This window comes from Alosa sapidissima, chromosome 7 (genome assembly GCF_018492685.1).
Source record: "Alosa sapidissima isolate fAloSap1 chromosome 7, fAloSap1.pri, whole genome shotgun sequence".
NCBI classification, from domain to species: domain Eukaryota; kingdom Metazoa; phylum Chordata; class Actinopteri; order Clupeiformes; family Clupeidae; genus Alosa; species Alosa sapidissima.
Window position 1 is genome coordinate 6,800,068 of NC_055963.1, and position 23,357 is coordinate 6,823,424.

At 42.7% G+C, this 23,357-nt stretch overlaps 2 protein-coding genes across 7 annotated transcripts; both read left to right on the top strand.

Moving 5' to 3' along the window:
* The first annotated feature begins 980 nt into the window (after positions 1–980).
* ube2j2 (ubiquitin-conjugating enzyme E2, J2 (UBC6 homolog, yeast)) lies at positions 981–7,759 on the top strand. 3 transcript variants are annotated; one of them, XM_042099093.1, is made up of 7 exons: positions 981–1,194; positions 2,263–2,393; positions 2,534–2,574; positions 3,693–3,795; positions 3,944–4,082; positions 4,341–4,421; positions 6,574–7,759. In XM_042099093.1, exons 2-7 carry the CDS (start codon positions 2,263–2,265, stop codon positions 6,856–6,858), a joined length of 780 nt encoding a protein of 259 aa, XP_041955027.1. In that variant the 5' UTR covers positions 981–1,194; the 3' UTR covers positions 6,859–7,759. The 3 variants fall into 3 exon arrangements, with proteins under 3 accessions (XP_041955027.1, XP_041955026.1, XP_041955028.1); XM_042099092.1 differs by lacking the exon at positions 981–1,194 and adding an exon at positions 1,424–1,444; XM_042099094.1 differs by lacking the exon at positions 981–1,194 and adding an exon at positions 1,517–1,679.
* Positions 7,760–9,839: 2,080 nt separating this feature from the next.
* LOC121713933 (homeodomain-interacting protein kinase 1-like) lies at positions 9,840–23,121 on the top strand. 4 transcript variants are annotated; one of them, XM_042099006.1, is made up of 17 exons: positions 9,840–10,179; positions 10,797–11,596; positions 11,828–12,201; positions 12,536–12,659; positions 12,765–12,884; positions 13,010–13,096; positions 13,299–13,480; positions 13,714–13,864; positions 14,309–14,513; positions 15,008–15,126; positions 16,525–16,662; positions 18,337–18,491; positions 18,665–18,826; positions 19,320–19,487; positions 19,641–19,831; positions 20,652–20,782; positions 21,119–23,121. In XM_042099006.1, the coding sequence occupies exons 2-17, from the start codon at positions 10,799–10,801 to the stop codon at positions 21,590–21,592; spliced, it is 3,579 nt and encodes a 1,192-aa protein (XP_041954940.1). In that variant the 5' UTR covers positions 9,840–10,179; positions 10,797–10,798; the 3' UTR covers positions 21,593–23,121. The 4 variants fall into 4 exon arrangements, with proteins under 4 accessions (XP_041954940.1, XP_041954941.1, XP_041954942.1 ...); XM_042099007.1 differs by having other exon boundaries at positions 9,841–10,179; positions 18,340–18,491; XM_042099008.1 differs by lacking the exon at positions 16,525–16,662 and having other exon boundaries at positions 9,841–10,179.
* Positions 23,122–23,357: the final 236 nt, after the last annotated feature.

A 23,357-nucleotide genomic window follows, 5' to 3' on the forward strand; every position in this document is an offset into this window, starting at 1 on the left:
AGCATACAGTGTGTAAAAATTGTATTTGGGGCTTTCTGCTATATGAGAGCTATCACATTATTCCCAGTCATTATCATGGAAAATATAATGTTCAGATATGCGACACATTATTATAATGGCATTGTATAACAACCCTAATAGTAATAAGTATATTTTAAAATTTTCAAATGTATTTATTTGTTGCTTTTATTTTTCCTTCTAACTTGCTGAGGCCCCCCTGGCACCCCCTCGCGGGCCCCCACTTTGAAAACCACTGGCCTACTTAACATATAAAAGTAAAAAGTATAGTAGCCTTTTGAAGGGCTATTTTACCAGTTATTTCTGTTAAAAGAAGCGGACTGGTATATTCCAATTTAACAACTGTAACTCCTTAACAACTATTTCATTGTCTCTATGGCATTTCATTCAGTAGCGTAGGGTAGGCTATTACCAAGCCAGGGATGAACTTGCAGAGAAACAAACATTCTACTTGAGGCAAAAGCTCGCTGCCAGAATAGGCCTAGTAGGAAAATGTTAGAATATCCAAAATGGAAAAGCAAAGAATATGATGTTTTGACACCTGTATACTTTCTGATAAAGCACATTCGACGAATACCTTGTTTTCTAATCATGTAGGCTGATCATTGTTTTGGCACTGCCCCAGTGGCACCCCTGCAGTTGCAAAGTTAGTCCCTTTTTGCATCACTATTGTCATACAATATTAAAATACTTGATAACTCGCCTAAAATTCATCAACACAAAAGTAACAAGACTTTTGAAGAGATTTTTGAAAATGTAAGGAGTAGAAAGTAGGCCTACAGATATTTCTGTGAAAATGTAGGGGAGTGAAGTAAAAAGTTGTTAGAAAAATAAATACTCAGTACCTGTGCAGTAGGCTACTTCAGTATTTGTACTGCGTTATTTCCCATTGCTGATGGTCTGTATTACCCTCTCTGTTATTACACACATTTAGGCCCACAGCATGTGGGGAAGGGCTAGAATGTGACATGATGATTGGCCAGTCTGATGATTCCCTCATTTCCGTATTGTTTGGTAGCCATGTTAGAATGGGGAACTGGAGACAATTTTATCTCAACGAATTTGTCATAGTTAAATTGTCAAGTTTTCTTAAATAAGCCGTTGTTCTTTTTGTGAAAGAAGAATAAACGTTGCTTCAGCCCGCCCTACTTATATATCATAGAGTGGTCCAAAGAGGTAACTATTTTGCATGTATCTTGCTGTTCCTTTTGCTTGCACTAAGTTTGGATATTAGCTACCATTACTAGCATAGCTGACTAGCTAGCTATCCAGCAGTCAAATGTATGCTAGTAGACGGCTTTTAAAATACGCTAGGATCATTAGCTTGGCCATTTGCACAGCTGTCACGCTGTAGCACTTAATTGTCTTGAAAATTTAACGTGATGTCTTGACTGCATTGTGTTAACCTTACTTGGAAGAAACAATGGTAACTTGCGGTGGTCTTTCTATTATTGACTCCTCGATTTAATCACTCTGTAGCGTGAGATTACCAAGCATAGCTAGTCACTGAAGTTAGGCCTTAGGGGGTAGTTAAGTTACTGGGTAGAGAGGAACAACAGGGCTGTGTTTCGCTAACAACTAACGTTAAGCAAAATCCTGATGCCAACGTGAGCACACAGTAGTGTCTGGTGACTGCATACGTGTATCGGGTTCAAGCAGAGGTAGTTTGTATATTTGTTTGTTATTATTATGTAGATTGTGTACAAGCTCAGCTGACGTAGTGAACTGGTATCTGATTCCGTTAATGGTAGTAATTTGTTTTGCTACAGTACTAACGTTCAATGTAAGTTAATCCGCACTGGGTTACTACTTTAGCAAGACACCAACGATAGTTTGTCAATTTGAAGGGGGTCATTTAGGGCAGCGTGTCAACTCCATGATGTGTACTCAAACACCATGGTATGAGGAACTCCTGTATTGCTTTTCACGTGGAAAGCATTAAGTTGTAGCTCAATGAATCATTTCAGAGCAACATTTCTTCATTGGGGTTGTAAAGTTGTGCACCCCTTGATAGTATCCTCAGCTTGTTTGCATAATATAGTTACACAAAGGCTTAAGCTACATTTGTAGACAAAATATTAATTGTTTGTTGATTAAGATGTCACCCTTCTTTCGTATAGACAAGCATCATCAGATTTAATGTATGTAACCACTCAAAGATCTACAGACAGTTGTTGATACAAGGAAACGGTTAGCTGCTAATGTTCTGCTTTTAATGTATATTCCTCAATTATGCCAATTTAGATGAGCAACAACATTAACAAGAGGGCACCAACAACAGCAACACAACGATTAAAACAGGACTACCTTCGAATAAAGAAAGACCCTGTACCCTACATCTGTGCAGAGCCTCTCCCTTCAAATATATTGGAATGGTATGGATTCAGTGCCATCAAGTTATGCTTATACACAGTCTGTGCATAAAAATGAGTTTATTAATGAAAATGTATGTCTGCTAATCACAAATTCAGTTAAAGTAAAACCTTCGCTTATCAGTTTCTTATGCTTTTCCAAGGCATTATCTTGTACGAGGGCCAGAAAAAACTCCATATGAAGGTGAATTCTTTTGATCAACTTTTCTATTTTGTTTCCTTGTAGCTATTAAGCCTGCAGTGGCATACAAAGTTTTGGCACCCCAGATCATAATAATAATAATTCTTGTTACTGTGAATAGCTAAGTGTGTAAAAGATTACCTGATTTCCCAAAAGGCATAATGGTAAAGATAGCCCATTTCTTTAACATTTTAAATTTAGGGGAATGTGAGGCACCCTTTCCCCCCCAAACACACTTCTGATCATTGTGGCCTAAAGTTCTGCATCTCAATCAGTTCAAAGGATTTACTCCAAAGTACATTGGGCTTGTTTATATGTTCCTTTAGATTTACCTTTTGATGCTGACTTGTGTGGTTAGGAAGCAGGAAATGTTTTCTTCTGAGGGCTCAAGTCAAACGTGGAGTTTTGATTTAGATTTCTATCAGTCCTACGACCCGTTCTCATGGAAGTTTTCTTTGTCATCCAGACCTCAAATTGACTTTCTCCCGTCATGTTAATGGCCATTTCCTAATTAGATTACACATTAAGAAACAAACTACTAGAAAATGCTTTGCTGTCTTCTTAAAGCCTTAAAAATGTCTCCTGTTTTGTGGCCATCAGTTGTGTTTATTTTCAGTGTACTAGGCAGTTCCTCGGAGGTGCTTGTGGAGCCAAACAATTCTGGTTTCCTTGCACTAGCCATTTCGCCGTAGCCTATTCTGTCTGTTTTTAAAGCGCAAGTTTTGGTGAATTTCTGTAAAGACACAGTGCCACCTATAGGCCTGGGGTATGAAGTAACGTGTTGAGTCGTGTTGAGATGGATCCGTTTGGACGCAAATATTCTTGATACGGTTCCAGGGAAGACGGAGGAAAAAAAGATCGGTTTGGTACGTGTGGACTAGGCCTTAGCCCGAAGCAGATTGTTAATATCAGAGACCTTATATCAGAGAAAGCTCAAATGGGGTGCCAAAACCTTTGCAAGTGTTCCTTTCCTACTTCACTCTAAAATTGTACAAAAAAGATTTTGCCTTTTAGAGATCAGATTGTGTTTTAGTCACCGAACTTGGGGTGCCCAAACTTTGCCACTCTACATAGGCTAGTTTTCCAGACACTTATTTAAATTATGTTTGATCTTTTTTAAGGTGGTTATTACCATGGAAAACTAATTTTCCCCAGAGAATTTCCCTTCAAACCACCAAGTATATACATGATAACTCCCAATGGGAGATTTAAATGTAATACAAGGTAAGTTGAATACATTCAAGCTAATGTTGATGTTTAGAGAGCAACAATGGGCTTGACATAAACACATTCAAAGAGAGTTTTTACAACACTTTCAAATGAGTGTGCAGAATGTGTATATGTATCTAAATACATACTGCTTCTCTTCTAGATTATGTCTTTCCATCACAGATTTCCATCCTGATACATGGAATCCCGCGTGGTCTGTTTCCACCATCCTGACAGGGCTCCTTAGTTTCATGGTAGAAAAAGGGCCAACTCTTGGCAGCATAGAAACCTCAGATTTTACTGTGAGTATGATGTGGGCACGTTCTACTTTCTAGTGTTTTGCAGGTGATGTTACAGAGCCCTTTGATGGCCAGGTACACTTTGTCTGATTGATGATGATTGATATATAAGTTACATTATTTTGAATGTGTAGTGGTGTTAAGTGTTTGTCCTGGATCATTAAATTGGAATTTTGGTAAAATAGTGAAATGTCTGAAATGTGAAATTAAACAATACGTAGTCCTTTGCAATGAACATATTGACATATTATATTTCAACAGAAAAGACAGCTTGCCTCTCAGAGCCTATCTTTTAATATTAAAGACAAGATCTTCTGTGAACTGTTTCCAGATGTTGTTGATGTAAGTATCAGGTTTTTTAAACTCTCTCCATCTTATAACAAACGTTCTGTGTTATTACCAGTAATAAACCATATCAAGTATTCATAAACAGTGTCCATAAGTTCCATCCATTACTGGATACCATTAGAGTGCAAACAAACAAGTAATGAGCCAAGGGGTATTGCCTAAAACTCCGGGGTTTACACAGCCAAGGGGTAGTGCCTAAAACTCTGGAGTGAAATGTCACTCTTTAAAGGTACACTATGTAGGTTTAGGTATTGTTGGCGACTGTAGAGCTCCCTCTATATTTATATTTATTTTACTCTGCTGTTGTAAATAGCAAACTTCTCGTAACTTATCGCCTCTGTACACAATGAAAATACTTTTCAGGGCTCTACAGTGCGCCCATTTCACTCGCACATGCGAGTAAAAATGATGGCGTGCGAGTGCAAAAAAATATTTAGGCGCACTGGTGCGAATGACTTCTAACTATGTCAATGTTTGTCTACAAAATATACCGCAACATCGAGAAACATTACTGTGCAAACCATAGAATCACGTCGCGAATGCAGCATAAAAACTACACCTCCCATTAACGTTAGCAGTTTCGTGTTGTGACTCGCTAGTCGCTTCTATCAAATCCAAGAGCGCGCAGAAAAAGCGGAAAGTTAGACTAGCCAGCCAAGATGCAAAGATTGAAGAAATTAGTTCTTCTATCCACCGAATTCATCGGATATAGGAGGGACAGGATGAGATTCTGAGAATGCAGTGAGAGAAGGAAAGGTAACCTAACATGCCTTTTAGCCCAGTTGACGTTTTGGCTTAGCCTGGAAACCAGACTCTCTGACTTCGCAGAGTGACTCCTAACAGCAGACTGACTCCTAACCCTAGGAGTACTGTAGGGAAAAGAAATCGACCGGAAGTACGTAGACAGGCCAAGGCCAGGCTAGTATTGGCTGCAATATGCAAAATATAGCTGTAGCGAACAGGCACAAAAGTAGCCTCCCGTAATACTTACTTACCATTTTATTCAAAGGTAGAACGCTGACAACTCCAGGCTTCCACGCATGCTTGTTTGTTTACACCGAATACAAGCTGAAGTGCAAAACGAAAGTTTGCCTACCTAACGTTTGCCTCCTGCCCCCATCAATGCAGATATTTAAAAAAAAAAAAGGATAAAAAAAAATATATATCCTTGATGGCCTATGTTGGGTTTGTGGAAGAGAAAATGGACTGTTTTAGTAGTAGTATTAGGCAGTATGCAGTCAGATAGGTCACCATGGGCATATTTGGATTAGCTACAGATGGATTCACAAATAAATAAATTAGCCTACATTTGCCAGGATACTTGATATACAGGCTAAATGCAAATATGGCAATGTATTATATTATTTTACATTAACAAAATTAGACAGAACGGAAAATAGAACAGACTGAAAATAAAGTAGGCACTGATCTTTAAAATCCTGTTTCCTGTAGCCTAAATGTTGCCAGTCATTCTTAATATTTGCAATTGGTGCAGTGGCATGTTTAACTGTTAGCTGCAGTGTAATGTTAGATTATGTGTAAGTTAAGTACAGAAGTGACTGTGCGCCCACATTTTTGTCTGTGCTCCTACATTTTTTAACTTGGGCGCACAAGTGCTCCTGGAAAAAAATGTTAGTGTAGAGCCCTGCTTTTGTTGTGGAGGTGAAGGATTAACAACAGACAAAAACTATCTTCAAAGAGCTATATCTACTGACAAGATCATGTTTCCTGATTGTTGTGCGATTTGTCGGCCGCCATTCTTGAAGTTGCATGGCTGGTTTTCTCGGTAGTGACTCGCTACATCTATGCGAACGATTCGCCTATTACAAGTTTGTTTAGCATCAAATTGGCTTCGTAAAGGTTATATTAAGGTGAAAATCTTGCATAGTGTACCTTTTTAAAGTAAAAAAAAATTCCCCATAGAATTGAAGATTAAAAATAAGGCTGCTCAATTAAAATCGCAATCTCAATTCACATCTATGTGAAATCCTTTTTATGCTCAGTGTTAGATTCATGAAGGTGTTGCATTTAAGGTAGAGAATCATAAACTCAATTCTAAGCAAGAAAATTGTGATTTTCATCCAAAATCGGGCAGCCCTAGTTAAAATATAGACTTAAATGTGGCTTTTACCTTTTGCCTGTACAGGAAATCAAGCAAAAGCAGCGACTTCAGGACGAGTTGAGGTCTCATGCCCAGGCGTTACCCCTCCCAGATGTTGTGCCAGATGGTGATGCCCACCATGGCCAGAACGGACAACCGCCCTTCAATGGCCACGCCCACCCAGGACCTGCAAATCTTCCTGACCTGCAGCAGGTCAACCGCAATCATGGACTGCTCGGAGGAGCCCTGGCAAACCTGTTTGTCATCGTGGGCTTTGCTGCCTTTGCCTATACTGTAAAATATGTCCTAAGGAGTATTGCACAGGAATGAACTTGGCTTAGTTGGCTAAGAAGAACTAAATCACAGATAGCAGAAAGTGAACTGTGCTTGCCCTCACTATCAGAAGCAGTAGGGTTACCTGTGTCCTTTTTGTTCTGTTAAGATTTTTAGTGTCTGCAGTCATGAGCCAACACTGATGTCAAGTGGGACAACAACCAGGTGGTCAGAGGCTTAAGGAATGCAGTGAAATCAAAAACGGTAGAACTGCCTTGGTCTGCAGGGTCATGTTTATAATGAAATGGCATCTGGGAAAGTTTTGCCCCGTTATAGGAAAATAATTCCGATGCCCAACCAGTCTGCCAGTGTAGCCCATGTATAAAAAAAGAGTGTTGCCATCTGATTCACAAAAGTTGTTGGACACCCGATTTGCGGTTCAAACCATTCCACAGTTGATTTTCTCCCCACAGTTTTTCTTTTGTTGAGGGATGGATGGACTGTAAGAGTCAAATAGATAATCATTGCAAAATTACTTAGGGAGCCATTCCTGAACATTTGCTCTGTTGTAAATTGCATTTTTGTAATTGTGATTATGTAATTAAATGTGTTCCAGATTTGATGTCCATGTTTTGATGGAAGTGGAACATGATTAAAGTACTAGAGTGCTTTGCTTATGGTAACAATGCTAGGATGACCTGTGGCAAAGCGGTTCCAATATTAAATGAGGTCCATTTTCTACAAAAAAGAAGCCAAATCAAAACACAGCAAATGTGAACTCACTTTAGAAACCAATCCAACACTAACACGTGTTGCTATCTTTGTGCAATCTGTTTTAATGCTGTGCTTGGTTTTAGGATATTTCCACAAATGTATCTTTTTTTTCTTCAGTTTATAACCTTTGTGCAATATTCCACCTTGGTTTAGAAATAAATATTCATATTATTCTTGTCATAAATATGCATGTCATTTGCTGAAATATCTTCTCCTTTTCAACAGTATTACAGTCTTACAAAAACAAGGGTCTTCCTAGATACACCAGAGCTGAAATGCACTATGGCAAGATTGAATAACTTTGAAACAGTCCCTCACTAGCTGTTAATTTTCTAGTCGTCATTCAAAAAAAGCCTGATTTTCAATTGATTATTGCTCAAGTTTAAATGACTGATAATGCACAACAGTAGGCATATTTGGGAACGTCTGACATGGTAGGTTAAAAGCTTGTCTCTTCCAGATATTAGTCCCAATTTTGGCCAGCTCAGCTGTTAGTCTTAAATGACTCAACAGCAGTTTCCGAGTAATGTCAAGTAGCCATGGCTGATCCAGTTAGATTAAGTACTCACGTTTGATAAATTCCACCGTGGCTATTTTTTTTATAATGATAATATGACGTAATATCTGTCTGTATCAAAACTAGATGTACCGCAGAGCGGTACAAAATATGACCGCCGCCCAGTCCAGCACATGTTTTCCACAAAAATAAGTCACGCTGAAAGGCATACTGTATATGATTCTAACTGTCTCACTGTATTGCATTATGCACACTCAATTCTCACTGGTATCTGCTAGACAACAAGTACCAAAACATGATTAGTTCATAGATTTCACATGTAAAATACATTTTATACAACCCCACCCCCATCTTGCCTGTTCATAATTCTGAGAAATTCTTGAATTGTGTGCGTGTACATGTTTATGTTTATGTGTGTGTGGGTGTATGGGTGTGTGTGTGTGCGTGCATGCTTGTGTGTTTGCCTGTTTATGTGCCTGTGTGTGTGCATGTGCATGCATGCATATATATGTCTACTGTGTGAGTATGTGTCATACGTAGGATTACTGTGAATGTATGTGTGTGCGTGTGTATCTGTTTATGCACATGTGTGCATATGGAATGGGTTTACATGACCCCTGGAGGCAAACATACGCAAAAAATTGGTCATCCTAGGCCCTACGGTTCTCAAGATATTCACAGAAAACTGTGTCTGCCCTACACTCCTTTCGGGGGGTCCAGTCCAGCGGGGGGGCTACAGACCAAAATGAAAAGCGATGGTTCCATGCTATCCATGTGGGGTTACATGCCCACCAAGTTTCGTGTACCCCGGTCTTTCAGTGTCCTGGGAATCCTTGTTGGTGTACGGGCACTAAATGTACACATAAATTATTTTATTGTAAGGCCCCCCATGAACGAAAGTCCACGAAACTTGGCATGCATTCGGAGGGTGTCATAATGATCCTACACTTTCAATTTTGTGCAGTTTTGACCATGTCAGCCAGAGATATTGTGATGAAAACACCTAATGTTTTGCTTTTTCATTTTTAACTAGGTGGCGCTATACATGAAATAAGTGGTAATGGGATAGGTTGACATGCCCCCTTAAGACCAACATACAAAAAAAAGGTGGACCTCCTAGGCCCTACGGTTCTCGAGATATTCACAGAAAACTGTCTCCGGCCACCTACAGGCAAGTTGGTGTATAGTAACATAAATTCATTTATTGTGTGGCCCCCCATGAACGGAATTCCACGAAACTTGGCGTGCATTCAGAAGGTGTCATAATGATCCTACACTTCCAATTTCGTGAAGGTTTGACTATGTTAGGCCACAGATACCTGCGATTACAACACCTCATTTTTACTTTTTTGTGTTTAACTAGGTGGCGCTATACATGAAATGAGTGGTTATGGAATGGGTTGACATGGCCCTTTGAGATCAACATACAAAAAAAATGGTCCTCCTAAACCCTACGGTTCTCGAGATATTCACAGAAAACTGTGTCTGCCCTACCCTCCTTTCGGGGGTCCAGTCCAGCGGGGGGGGCTACAGATCAAAACGAAAACAGGAGGTTCCATGCTATCCATGTGGGGTTATATGCCCACCAAGTTTCGTGTACCCCGGTCTTACAGTGTCCCGGGAATCCTTGACGGAAATCTGGACATGCGAAAAAGAAAGAAAAAAAAAATCTGACTAAACCTCCGCTTCGCTGCGCGGCGGTCATAATAATTGTGTTCTTTGCAATGGAGTCGAAATGACAAAACAGCTATTCTGATAAAGCTAGTGCGCTTCTACACGATATATTACAGCCGAGCGAACGAACTCTCACCCTCATCTTGGTGAGATGAGATGTTGGTTCCTGTTGATGCTGGGGTCTGGTTGTTTACACTGCAGAATGAAAATACTCTAAAGTCACATACATGCAATATTCTGGCTAAAGTGATGCAGCTTTGTTATGCCGTTCGGTGTATTTTAATTATGCTGTCTTACCGCACCTTACCGATATTTGGTTTCAAATGAGCTGGCCATGGAGAAACGATGAGGGCCTAAGCAGGAAAAGAGAGGGGAAGTGTCAAATCGGACGAGATGAACTGAGCAAATAACAGGTAACAATTTTAGCTAATCTCAATTTTTAATGCCTTTCAGTGATCTACAATGTGGCATTCTCTTTGGAGATATTGGGTTGTCCTGTTCGTGGGTAACCGTTAACCTGTTTGTGTATTTCTCCTAAATATGGTCTTCTGCAATCACATTAAAAGCCAGTTTGGTTAACTAGATGGACAATGCTGTTTTTCGGTTATTTTCTAGCCTAGTATTGACCAGCAACAGTCCGTCCTAGGCTACTATGTACCCGCCATATTACGACAGAAGGGTGTCTTTTTCAGCGCTGCATGGTGGTGTAGAAAGATGTGCATTAGTTGTAGCCATGCTTCTGTGTAGGTATGCACCGTTGGACGGCCATGCATCGAATGTGTCTAGACTCCAGAGGTGCATGTAAACCTTGTATGCGTGTGCCAATTCCAAATTGCTAGCTGCATTCGTGACCTGCTTCAGACATTGTTGTAAATCTAGCTAACATGCAAGAATTCAGAACATCTCTGTGAATCATATTCTAACTTTATCATACAGCATTGTTATATCATTGGTAGGGCTTTTAATTTGACAAATAGTATAACTGCAGTTAAATGTTGATATGTTGGCTTGTGCTACGTTTTACTCTTAGGTATGTCATCCCAGCCTCAGGCATTTTCCTCCCCGTCAGTGTCATCTAGTGGCTACAGCCGCTCCAAGCGGATGAAGGTGGAGACCTGTGGATGGGATGTAAACACCCAGTCAGCAGAGAACAGCTTCTATCTGCAGAGCCCAAGCCAAGCTAACACATCCTCCTCAAGCCCAGCTGCCTCCGGCTTCAATTCCAGCAACTACAACCGCCAGAATCTAACCGCCTCCAACCTGGTCTTCCCACTAACGGCGGGGAGTGGCACCTCCCGGGAGCAGGCGGTGGTCCGCGCAGCAGACAGCACAGGCAGTCTTCCCGGGGGTCCCTCCTCATCCTCATCCTCATCTTCCTCGTCGTCCGCGAGCCATCATACCAAAGATGTGGCCTCTTCTACCAACCGGCAGGGCGAGGCTGGCTACCAAAAGCCGTACAGCCGCAAGCGCAAGAGCGAGGAGGTGGACAGCAGTGACAGTGTGCAGATCCTGGAGGAGCTCTCAGCTCCGGTGCTCTCCAACCGTGTGGCTGGTGGGGCAGGAGCGGCAGGAGGAGGCGCCACCACAGCCCAGTCCATTGCCCACTCCACCTCCACCACCAAGAGCAGCAACTCCCACAGCGAGGGGGACTACCAGCTAGTCCAACACGAAATCCTCTGCTCGGTGTCCAACAGTTACGAGGTGCTCGAGTTTCTCGGCCGAGGCACATTTGGGCAGGTGGCAAAGTGCTGGAAACGTGGCACCAATGAGATTGTGGCCATCAAAATCCTAAAGAATCACCCGTCTTATGCCCGGCAAGGACAAATTGAGGTGTGAATAGATAAATAACAGATTGTCAATATTGTCTATGTAAATGAGAATAGGATTAGTACAAAGTCCTAAATCCCTGTCAGCCTAGGCTTTGTGGTCATCGGGGCATTTGCTTGTTTGATTGTAAATAGCGTATTTCTAAGGGATTTCTTCACCATAAAACCTATTTGTGTCATTGTCATCTGTCTTGTCCTTTCGATTCATAGTCCCCTCCTGTCCTCCCCCTGTCAGGTGAGCATTCTGAGCCGACTCAGCACAGAGAACGCAGACGAGTTCAACTTTGTGCGCTCGTACGAGTGCTTCCAGCACAAGAACCACACCTGCCTGGTGTTTGAGATGCTCGAGCAGAACCTCTATGACTTCCTCAAGCACAGCAAGTTCAGCCCCCTGATGCTCAAGTGCATCCGGCCCGTGCTGCAGCAGGTGGCCACTGCCCTCATGAAGCTCAAGAGCCTGGGCCTCATCCACGCCGACCTCAAGCCTGAGAACATCATGCTGGTGGACCCCATCCGCCAGCCGTACCGTGTCAAGGTCATTGACTTCGGCTCGGCCAGTCACGTGTCCAAGGCTGTGTGCTCTACTTATTTGCAGTCGCGATACTACCGGTGAGTATTACCGGTCAGAATGAGAACGAAATACCCCACGTTTCACACTAACCTGATGCACGTACCCATTATTGCAAATGCTATCAGATAAGAATGTAAAGCTTCAAAGTAAGACATGGCAAGGAAGGGAGAGAGGATATTACTGTATGTGGTTACATACAGTACATGGTCTTTTTATAGTTGCCGTGCTCTGCTGCATTTTATCAGATGACAATGCAGTGCTAAAATGACCTATATTACCTGCATATTACATACTTGGATGAATGGCAGTGCTAATTAGAGTTAGATGTCTTACATCATCACCCTAATGAAAATGTTATTTTTGTGGTTGCAGTGCTCCAGAGATTATCCTCGGGCTGCCCTTCTGTGAGGCCATTGATATGTGGTCACTCGGATGTGTGATTGCTGAACTTTTTCTGGGTTGGCCTCTCTATCCTGGAGCTTCGGAATATGACCAGGTCAGTATTTTGGATGGACCACTCAACGATTAAGGCTTTTTTAATTGAATTTGCTGTCTGAGCGTTCACATGAATGTGTTTTGGTTTTTCTCCACACTGCTATAGATTCGCTACATTTCCCAGACCCAAGGCCTTCCAGCTGAGTACTTGCTGAGCGCAGGCACCAAGACTAGTCGCTTTTTCAACAGAGGACCAGACTCCAGTTATCCTCTCTGGAGGCTCAAGGTGCGTGCTGTGCCGTGTGTGACTCTTGCTGTGTTTTATAGTTGCTTCACACCTCTGTTCCCAGAACACACCTGTTCACACCTGTCTGTTCCCAGAAATCTCACACTCGACTCTTGTGTATTTAGACACCAGCTGAACATGAGGCTGAGATGGGAATCAAATCCAAGGAAGCTCGTAAATACATCTTCAACTGCCTGGATGACATGATGCAGGTGATTAGACTTTTTTCTCATTAGCTGCTACATCAATCAAGTAATTTAATGTGAAAAGATCCAAATGGATTTAATTGAGAAGATGTCCAGACTGAGCTGACAGTCCTGATGAGTTCTCAGAGCTAATTGATGCCTTCGGCTAGATGCTGTGCTCTTTGCTTAGGTCAACATGACTAGTCTGGATGCTGTGCTCTTTGCTTAGGTCAACATGACTAGTCTGGAGGGGACTGACATCTTGGCAGAGAAGGCAGACCGGCGAGAGTTCATTGACCTGCTGAAAAAGATGCTCACTCTGGACGCTGATAAGAGGATCACACCTATGAAGACGCTGAACCATCCCTTTGTGACCATGACCCACCTGCTCCACTTCCCTCACAGCTCACAGTAAGCTCCCCCAGGCCTCTCTCTAGTCCCAATTATTTTGAAGGATTTTCAATTTGTACATTTCTCAGAGAAAGCAATAAGCAGACTGCTATTACTGTAAGGCTGCCCATTACAAGGCAAGGTGTGAACATGAAGGGTGACCTATACTGTAGGTGTACGCATTACTTATGTGGTGACAGTGTGGCAGTCTTCATGGTACCCATGATCAGTTTTCACATCTTGATCTCTTGCAGCGTAAAGTCCTGTTTTCAAAACATGGAGATCTGTAAGAGACGGTGCAGTGCCTTTGACAACGGGAAGAATCTGTTTGCCTCCAACAACACACCCAGTGCTGCCACAAACCTCACAGTTACCTTCAGCAGCCAACTCAATCAGCACAACCAGGTACACACACCTCAGAGCTCATGAGGCATATGGAGAAGGGCCCTGAACTGAACATATTACAGCTGTATTACACTATTACAAATGTATTACAATATTACAGATGTATTACAATATTACAGATGTATTATAATACTACAGATGTATTGCACTATTACAGATGTATTACAATACTACAGATGTATTACAGATGTATTACAATACTAAAGATGTATTACAATATTACAGCTGTATTACAAAATTACAGATGTATTACACTATTACAGATATATTACAATATTACAGATGTATTACAATACTACAGATGTATTACAGATGTATTACAATACTAAAGATGTATTACAATATTACAGATGTATTACAATATTACGTAAATATTAGAATATTACAGATGTATTACCCAGGTATTACATTGACTGACTAGTGTGAGGGGTTTGTTGTCTTCAGATGGCCTCCACAGGTGGACAGTCTCTGTCTCTGAGCAGTAACATGCCTCTGCTGAACTACCAGCCAGCCTTGTACCAGCAGGCCACCATCAACATCCCAGGCCTGGCTCAACAGAGCGTTCCCCTGCAGGCGCGCCCCACACAGCTGTGCCCCCAGAATGAGCCCTTCCAGCAGACCCTCATTGTCTGTCCCCCGACCATCCAGGGTGAGACTAGACGCTGACCAGGACAGAAAATCTGTTGTTGTTAGTCTCTAGTGCTACAGCTATTAGGGTTGGGACACACAGGTCTACTCATGAGTCAATAATGTCACAGTATTTACCCTTGATAGAAAACGGTCTGCATTTTTTCAAGCATCTGGAAAAGGGTCCGGTAATGTTTGTTTGTAAATTACTTAATTTGAGTATAATTAATTATTTTCACAGAATAGAAACAAAGAAAAGCATTATTTTGTAGGAACAACTTATTTGTTACCAGTTACAATCATGGTTGACCTCTCATGGCCTCTCTCTTTAGCAATCTCACTTGGAACTTCCAAGTAGGAAGTAAAGGGTAGTTATGCTTTGGAAGACTGGACAAGTAATATCATTACATCATTTTTTGTCCCCACCGAACGCCGTATCAGATGGTAGGAACACATCTCAAGAGAGATAATATACATAATGAGTTAGCTCACTGTCATTTTCCTTTTTGTGCTTAGGGCTTCAAACATCTAGTAAGCACACTGGCTACCCAGTGAGGATGGACAACTCTGTTCCCTTGGTGTCCCAGAACCAGGCCTCCCAGCCGCTGCACATTCAGCCGGGCGTGCTCACACCGGTAGGGTCATGTTGGGGTCTGCTGCCTGTCTGCCTGTGTGTGGCATCTTTAATACCATATGTGAACTTCTCTGTGTTATATTCATGTTATAAATAGGGCTGTCAAAATAACTGATTAATTTCGATTAATTATTTTGAGAAAAAATAACTGATTAAAAAAAATAACGCAGATTAATCGATTCCGTATGACCTTTGACCCCAAGCCATTGTAGTCAGTAACCATTAGACTGTAAAATGAAGGAGAGAGAAGAAAATGTGCTGACTGGATCATTGATTGGAACATTTACTTTTAAACAACGGCCTGATGGTGTTGATAAAAATAAAGTGTTGATTAAAATAAAGTCCTTTGCAATCTCTGCAGCAAGGAATTTGTATATCACCGGAGTTCATCAACTCTAAAGTCGCACATCAATGCAAAGAAATAGTGTTGAAATAGAGGGAAGTGTTAATTTATTTTCATTGTGTCCCCTAGGTTATATCTGTGGCCTGAAATAGCTACCTTGTATGTGAAAAACAACTTCTTCCCGAAGCACTTTTGAATTTATTTCCTCAGCATATTAGGTCATATCATAGATATTATTATGGCCATTATTAAAATAATAATAAAATAGTTTTTGAACTTTAATGTCACTAATGCTTATTATTCAATGATGTTATTTGAATTTAAAAATGTTAAATACTTTCACAGCCAAAATTATATATGTGATTAATTTAGATTAATTAATCACAGGGTATTTAATTAATTAGATTAATTTAATCGATTGACAGCCCTAGTTATAACTTATCCTCAACACGCCTCCCTCCCCAGAGCTCCTTATTTCCTCCATCTTAATTCTGCTCATTTGAGATGTTTGTTGTGGTGAGTGGTGAGAGTTTGTGTCAGGTAAGTGGTCACTGATGTCCATGTGCTTGGGTTTTTTTGTCTTTTGTTTTTTTAATTGTATCGCTTTTTGGGTTTGCTGGATCTAGTGCAGAGTCACAACACACTAGCAACAGTAACGGTGGGTGATGTGCTGCCTGAAAGCTGTCATGGACGGCCTCAGAGTTGCTGAAGTAAAATGTTTAAATGAATGGAGAATTTTCTCCAGCAAAATGTTACTAGCCTCTGGTCAGGGCAACGTCTTGTGACCTGAACAGAGCGTGTCATAGCATGGTAAATGTTTATGCGTATTTTTACCACTGTATTGTGTTTTGCTTTTCATCCGTACAACTGGATTTTACCTGAAACTCACCTCTTACTGTGTAACCAGCCTCTTCTTTCCCCATTGCAAACCAGTTGTGGTGAAGGGGGACGTGACTGCACCTCTCTCTCCTCTGGCCCAGCCCTGTCTAACCCACACCATCCCCCTCCTCCCCCCTCCTGTTCCCCAACACTCCTCCTGCTCCTCCTCTCTCTCAGGGCTTCTGTAACCCACTGATGATAGCTACACTGCAGCCGCCCGTGGCAGGGATGGGCCCCCTCTATCCGGCGGTCCCTCTTGCGCTGGATCGCGAGGCCGGCTGGCCCGGCAGCCTGGAGCAGAGGGCCACTATGCTGGTAAAACACACCCGCGGCCAACCCTCTGCTACCTCCCTTCCTCCCCCTCCAGTTCCAGGAGTCTGCAGAGCATGGGGTGCATGTGCTTCTCTGGGCCTGCGCTTCTGCTTGCCGTGGTCCATATATGCGTTACCTGCCCCCCCCCCCCCTCCCCTCCTACCTACTCCCTGAGACAGAGGTGTGAGCTCTCAAAGCAGAATGATACCTGGACAACCCAAGGCTGAACTGTTTAAATCTGCAGTGGCTCAAATTCCAGTTTTCAGATGCTTCGACAGCTTTTGACTCGGTCACTCACTCTGCACTGCCCTCAAAGGTGCTGAAGACGAGCTCAGTTCCTGTTCCCAGGTCTTTGTCAGTAGAATGATGTCCTGTCAGGTCTTGATGTCCTGTCAGGTAGAGTTGGAGTTCAGGCCTCAGCTAAGATGGATAAAGCCCTTATACATTAGCAAGAAAATCACACTGATTTGTGATAAACTTAAAAGTGAACCTACATTTTTATGTAAGCAGGTGAATTTTGACATGAGGTCTGCTCAAATCCATTTAATATTGGGAGATTTTCTTGGCACTGTCACTTATGTGCGTAATTACTTTGGATGGTGTTAACTGTGTTAAACAATCTAAACAAATACAGTTGAATTGATTAACTTCAATAATGATCTATTGTTGTGAAATGGGGAACAAAGGTGTATGTCCTTAGATCATCGATATGATGATCTCAGAACTAAGACCACATGAAATCAAAACTCCAGCTCTGCTGTCATGAAAGAATGTTGCGAAAGAAAGACCTTCCTTTCCTCTGTCATATAATCTCACCAAATGTGTTTTTATTGTGAGCTAACAACTTAATGTTTTGGCTTTCAGGTTAATGTTGCTCTTTATCTCTTTACTAACGTCATTTCAAGCAACTGTCAAAGTTTTGGATTGTTTCGTCTGGATGCTTGTAGGGCATGGCTGCTTGGCTTCTTCATTGCTTGTAGAAATGAAGGTTCAATTCTCTGATTTGTAGAGGCGCAGCAGCTGGAGAGAGGTGTCCAATCACTCTGCCATTAAACCTTCTCTTGTCCTGTCCCTTACCCAGCAGTAACCAAGTCCTTTCTCTGCACAGGTCCAAAGGAACAGAGGCCAGGACAGTCATTGTCCATCCTCTCCACGCGTTTTAAACATACAACAGAACAGTTTTTACCTCTATGATTGGTTGAAAAAATATTTGTACCAAACCATGATTTATGGGCTCTGTCTAAAAGAAGAAACTGCTGTAATGAGCTCTGTTTGACAGATAGAACTGGATTGTCTCTGATTGCATGCTGCCTGTATTGACTCTGTGTAGTTGTTCCTTTGGAGCAAGCCCAGTCTGCTTTAACATCTGTACTCACATTTAGCAGAAAAGCATCAGGATCTTTATGAGAAGTTGTGACTTCACTGTTGAAGTGGAATTATGTGGGAATATGCCCTACCTTTGATAAAATCAAGCATTAGCTTTTTGTTTTGACAGTGTTTTTCAGTTTGTAATAGTTCAGTTGAATGTCTGACTGTTTGTATGTTGCCCTGGTGTGTGTGTGTGTGTGTGTGTGTGTGTGTGTGTGTGTGTGTGTGTGTGTGTGTGTGTGTGTGTGTGTGTGTGTGTGTGTGTGTGTGTGTGTGTGTGTGTGTCGGTGTGCTTGCCCATTTATTTAGCAGACCTGGCCAGCAAGCACACAGCAGATTCTCATCCCCTCGGCTTGGCAGCAGATGCCAGGCATGGCTGTCCATAGCTCTGGTCAGCAAGTGGTTGGTGATTCTTCTATGGGCCCAATGTTCTCAGATGGAGGACAGCAGAGTGGCAGTTGGAGGTGAGTTTGGATGCTAAGGTGAAGACACTGAGTCTCATCAGGAGTCATGCAGTGCATTGTGCCCTCCATTCCTCCATTAGCAGCTCTGAAATACTGTAGTTATTGTTGCGGCTTTGCTCCAGGCTGCTCTGAGTAGTCAGTCAGTTTAATCTGGTGGTGGTGTATGCTGACAGGAACCGTCATGGTGGTCACTTTGATAGCAGCCAGCAGGAAGCTGGAGGGCGTCGCGTGACCCAGACCGGGGCACAAAACCTAAACATGGGGACCTCTCACAGCAGAGTTCAGCAGAGCGGAGGCAAGAGGAGCAAGGCCAGACGCACCGAGAGCCGAGCCAGGTAACATGGCTGTTATATACTGCATCTGTCAAGAGAACCTCACCTCAATATACATAGAGATGTAATAAAAGAGATAGATGCTGCTCTGAATGAGAGAACAGACATTTTAACAAAATCTCAATCACACATTTAAACAAGGGTTTTAATATCCTAGAACTAGCACGTCAATGATGATGCCATGGAAAATGAATCGTAAATTATTAGTAAATTAATACATGCTGTTCATCTGTCAAAAGGAAACATATTATCATACATGCAGCATTACACAAGCAAGGATACATACCGCAAGCCAGTATTCAAAGCATTGGTTGTACAACATGGAAGTGGATACAGTCTGTTCAAAAGGTTTCTATTATAATAATATAAGTAAAGTATAAATATAAATGTAGTTATAAAGCAGGGACACATGGTACTAACCACTGATGGTATCAATATCAATATCATGAGGCATCATAATATCCGATGGCACACTCTTGTGTCTTACTCTACCCAGGCCAGTCTCCTGCCTACAGCCTGCTGCTACTCTCGCTCACAACCCTGGATTCAATGGGGACCAGTCTCAACCAATCATCATCTCTGATACTCCTAGCCCAGCTGTCAGCATCATCACCATCCACAGCGACACGGAGGATGAGGATGACAGGAAGTTCCCCCCGGCAAGGTAGAGCACACACACGCAGGGCATTCCTACTGTGGCACACACACACAAGGCTGATAGCATGGGATTCCAACGTCCCACCAATGCACACGTTTAGTCACAAGCTATCTTCCATCACATCTCATTTTCCCTGTGTTTTATCTCTGTACACAATAGTGTGGACCAGAGGGCCAATGTCATCAGCTGTGTGACTGTCCATGACTCCCAAGACTCTGACTCGTCCACCTGCAGTCCCCTGAGTCCCAAGCGTCTGCCCAACTTTGCGGAGAGCTCCTCTCACCTCTCCGAGTCCACAGCCGTCGTCATGCCGTCTGTGAAGACCCAGCCTGGGGAGAGCATGAGGCAGGGTCAGTAGCATGGCGGCCATGTTGGCCCTGTGTGCTCCTGCTTCACTGGGCACTAGACCAGGGCAGCCGTGGCCATTGGTTAGCGCTTCGGACTTGTAACCGGAGGCTTGCCGGTTCGAACCCCGACCAGTAGGCACGGCTGAAGTGCCCTTGAGCAAGGCACCTAACCCCTCACTGCTCCCCGAGTGCCGCTGTTGTTGCAGGCAGCTCACTGTGTGTATGATTAGTGTGTGTATAAAGTAAGTATAAGTATATATACTCTTTTGATCTCTGCATTTATCCCATTCCGTGAATTAGTGAAACACACTCAGCACACAGTGAAGTACACACTAATCCCGGCGCAGTGAGCTGCCTGCAACAACAGCGGCACTCAGGGAGCAGTGAGGGGTTAGGTGCCTTGCTCAAGGGAACTTCAGCCGTGCCTACTGGTCGGGGTTCGAACCGGCAACCCTCCGGTTACAAATCCGAAGCGCTAACCAGTAGGTGTTCACTGTGTGCTGAGTACGTTTCACTAATTCACAGATTGGGATAAATCCAGAGACCATGTTTCCCTCACAGGATCAAAAGAGTATACCGGTATATACTTACTTATATACTGGACTTATACCACATCACAGAGTGTCTTGTAAAGGTACAGGTCATGGCAGATGGCACTGCTTAATGTTCTTCGCAAGCTGCCATTCCAGGTTTTTCCTGTTCTAGTGTTAACTACAGGAGATAATTATTAAAAAGAACAATTTGGATAATGTTGATTTGTAGTCTTTATTGTACATTGTTCCTACTCAGGTTCTGTAACACTTGTTGTTGTGCTCCTCCTTAGATCCAACTACTGACACCTCAGGCAGGGCTAAGAAAGGTACCGCAGCACAGTCCAACAGATCTGGAGCCTCTAGCAGTGAGCGTCACCAAAGAAGAGCACCTAGCCGAACCCAACCCCTCAACCTGAGTCAGGTATCACAGATCTCCTCATTGATCTATCTGTTTATGTATGTATGTATGTATCTATCTATCTATCTATCTATCTATCTATTTATCTATCTATCTATCATCTATCCACATATTCCATCACTCAGTCCAGTTTTTCTATAGCCTCTTCAAGTCATGTATTCTAACTGTCAAATCATCTGAAATGTGTGTATATAGTAGAATTAAATGTAATTCCTTCAGGTCCCTGATGCAACACACAATTACATTACAGTGGCATCAACACAAATGCCACATATCCAATCAATAAAGAAATGCATTTACACTAGAGTTAATAAACGCCTGTGCTGTGTCCTCTGATAGGTCCAGCAGGCAACCATGTCCTCTCAGGAATGCTCTGAGAATGGCAGCAGCAGCAGCAGCTCACTCCGACGGCAGCCCTCCTTCCCGCCTACCAGCAGTGCCGCCATCAGCTCGTCCTCCTCAGCCTACCGGCTCCACGAGGCCTCGCTCTTTAGCTCGGCCTCCAACCTCTACGCCTACCCGGCGTCCAGCGCGCTCGCCTCCGTCTCGCAGGCTGTGGACCAGCTCCACGCCGCGGCCTCGTCCTCTTCCGGCCGCCACACCCGGCCCTCCGCTGTGACCGCGGGGCCGTTCTCGGCCTCCCTCAGCCTCCTGCAGAAGAACAACAGTCTGGGCCTCATGGCTCAGGAGGCGGCGCAGTACCAGCAGCAGCAGCAGCAGCACGCCCAGGCCTACAGCCGCTCCAGCACGGCCCATGGCCCCTACCACCTGAACCAGAGGAAGCTCAGTCACCATCAGTACCCCTACCTGTGATGAGACAGGGCAGCAGTCACCATCAGTACCCCTACCTGTGATGAGACAGGGCAGCAGTCACCATCAGTACCCCTACCTGTGATGAGACAGGGCAGCAGTCACCATCAGTACCCCTACCTGTGATGAGACACGACAGCAGACAGCGGCTGAAGAGATGTGGCAAACGTCAGATGTCAGATGTTTCACCAACACATGGTCTGCTTCATTCTGGCGTACACTGTAGGGACACTGGGACATTTTAGCTAGAATTCCCTCCTAAATATGATTTTATGAGAATCATTCTATTGGTTTTCTTGTTTTGATTTTTCCTCTGCAATTGATTTAATCCTAACTTTTTATTTTGATTTAGCTTAAAGGGGTGGTTCAGGATTTTGGACATAGGACCTCATTTCCAATTTATCAGTGGAGACCGTTTTCAACACGTTTCCTCCAGTCCTTCTAGTTGCAGAGTTCGCAGGTGCTAGGCTAGCGCAAGTCATCAGGATGTGTTAGCCTGCCACTAAAAACAGTGTTAATCTCTCCACAGTACACCCGAGGCAAATGAATTATAATGCCAGACAATCAATGTAAATGTCTATCACACTTGCTAACTTCGGAATGAGGTCTTTTGTCCAAAATCGTGAACCACCCCTTTAAGTGTGCTGTTAACCTCTGTGTGCTGCTCATTTATCAACTGACAAAGCCAATGTGTCCTTCAGATTTCAATCAAGTGCTTGTGTGGTGAACTTTGTGACCCATCGCTCCCATTAGCCGTGAACAGCACTGCAGTAAGCATATTTCCTGATGATTTTTGTGTTTATTTCTTCAATTTTTGTTTTGATCTGTACATCATATTGCACCGTATTAATCATGTGTATCATGTGCAATTGGTCATTGATTTCACTTTAGAGTTTAATTTGTAACTATTTCAATGTGAATATCATGCATTTTGTTAATTGGTATGTTACTTTGACGTATTTATGATAATGATTTTATTGTGCATCATTTGATGCACATGTTGGTGGTGGCATGAAAAATCACACAGTACTTTTACAGATGGCTAAAATAGTGGAACTTTATTGGGAAAACTGACTGTTGAAGGACTGTGCTGTGTGGACTGGTGCTGTACTGTATGTGAACTTGTATGTATGAATGTGTGTGTGTGTATGTTCAATGTGTGTTGTAGACTTCAGATTGGATAGCTCACACTAAAATGAATCATAGAGGACAGAGTCATAGAGTCATGTACTACCAATGAAGTGTTTCCTTCAGTTCATCCATGCAATGAGTAAACACTGCAGTAGGGTAGACTGTGTACAGTTATGAGGGTGAAAGACCAGCGCAAGTTATACTGACATTGTATGACCATCACTGAGTTTAAGATTGTGTCACGTTTCACTTTCCAAGAGCAATGTGGAGATTTGTGAATCAGTTGCTTTTAGCGTTCAGTTACAATGTGCAGTGACAGTGGTGTGCAACACAAGAAAATCAGCCGATGACCTGTAGTCTGTAAGCATCTATGAAAATAAAAAATGATTTTTTTAGTTTTCCACTGTTGCTAATTGTGTTTTGAAGCATTTTCAATCCATCCCATTTCATACTGGCTATACTCACAGTGACTGTTTTAGGCCTACACAGTTTTAAATCTTATATGAAAATACACATCACATGAACATATGGTGGGAGACATGTTATTGTGCAACTTGACTTTCTTGAGTATACAGCTGGATAATAGCAGTGTTCTCTTGGTGGTAGCCCAATGTTCCATCACATGTTTTAAATGTAT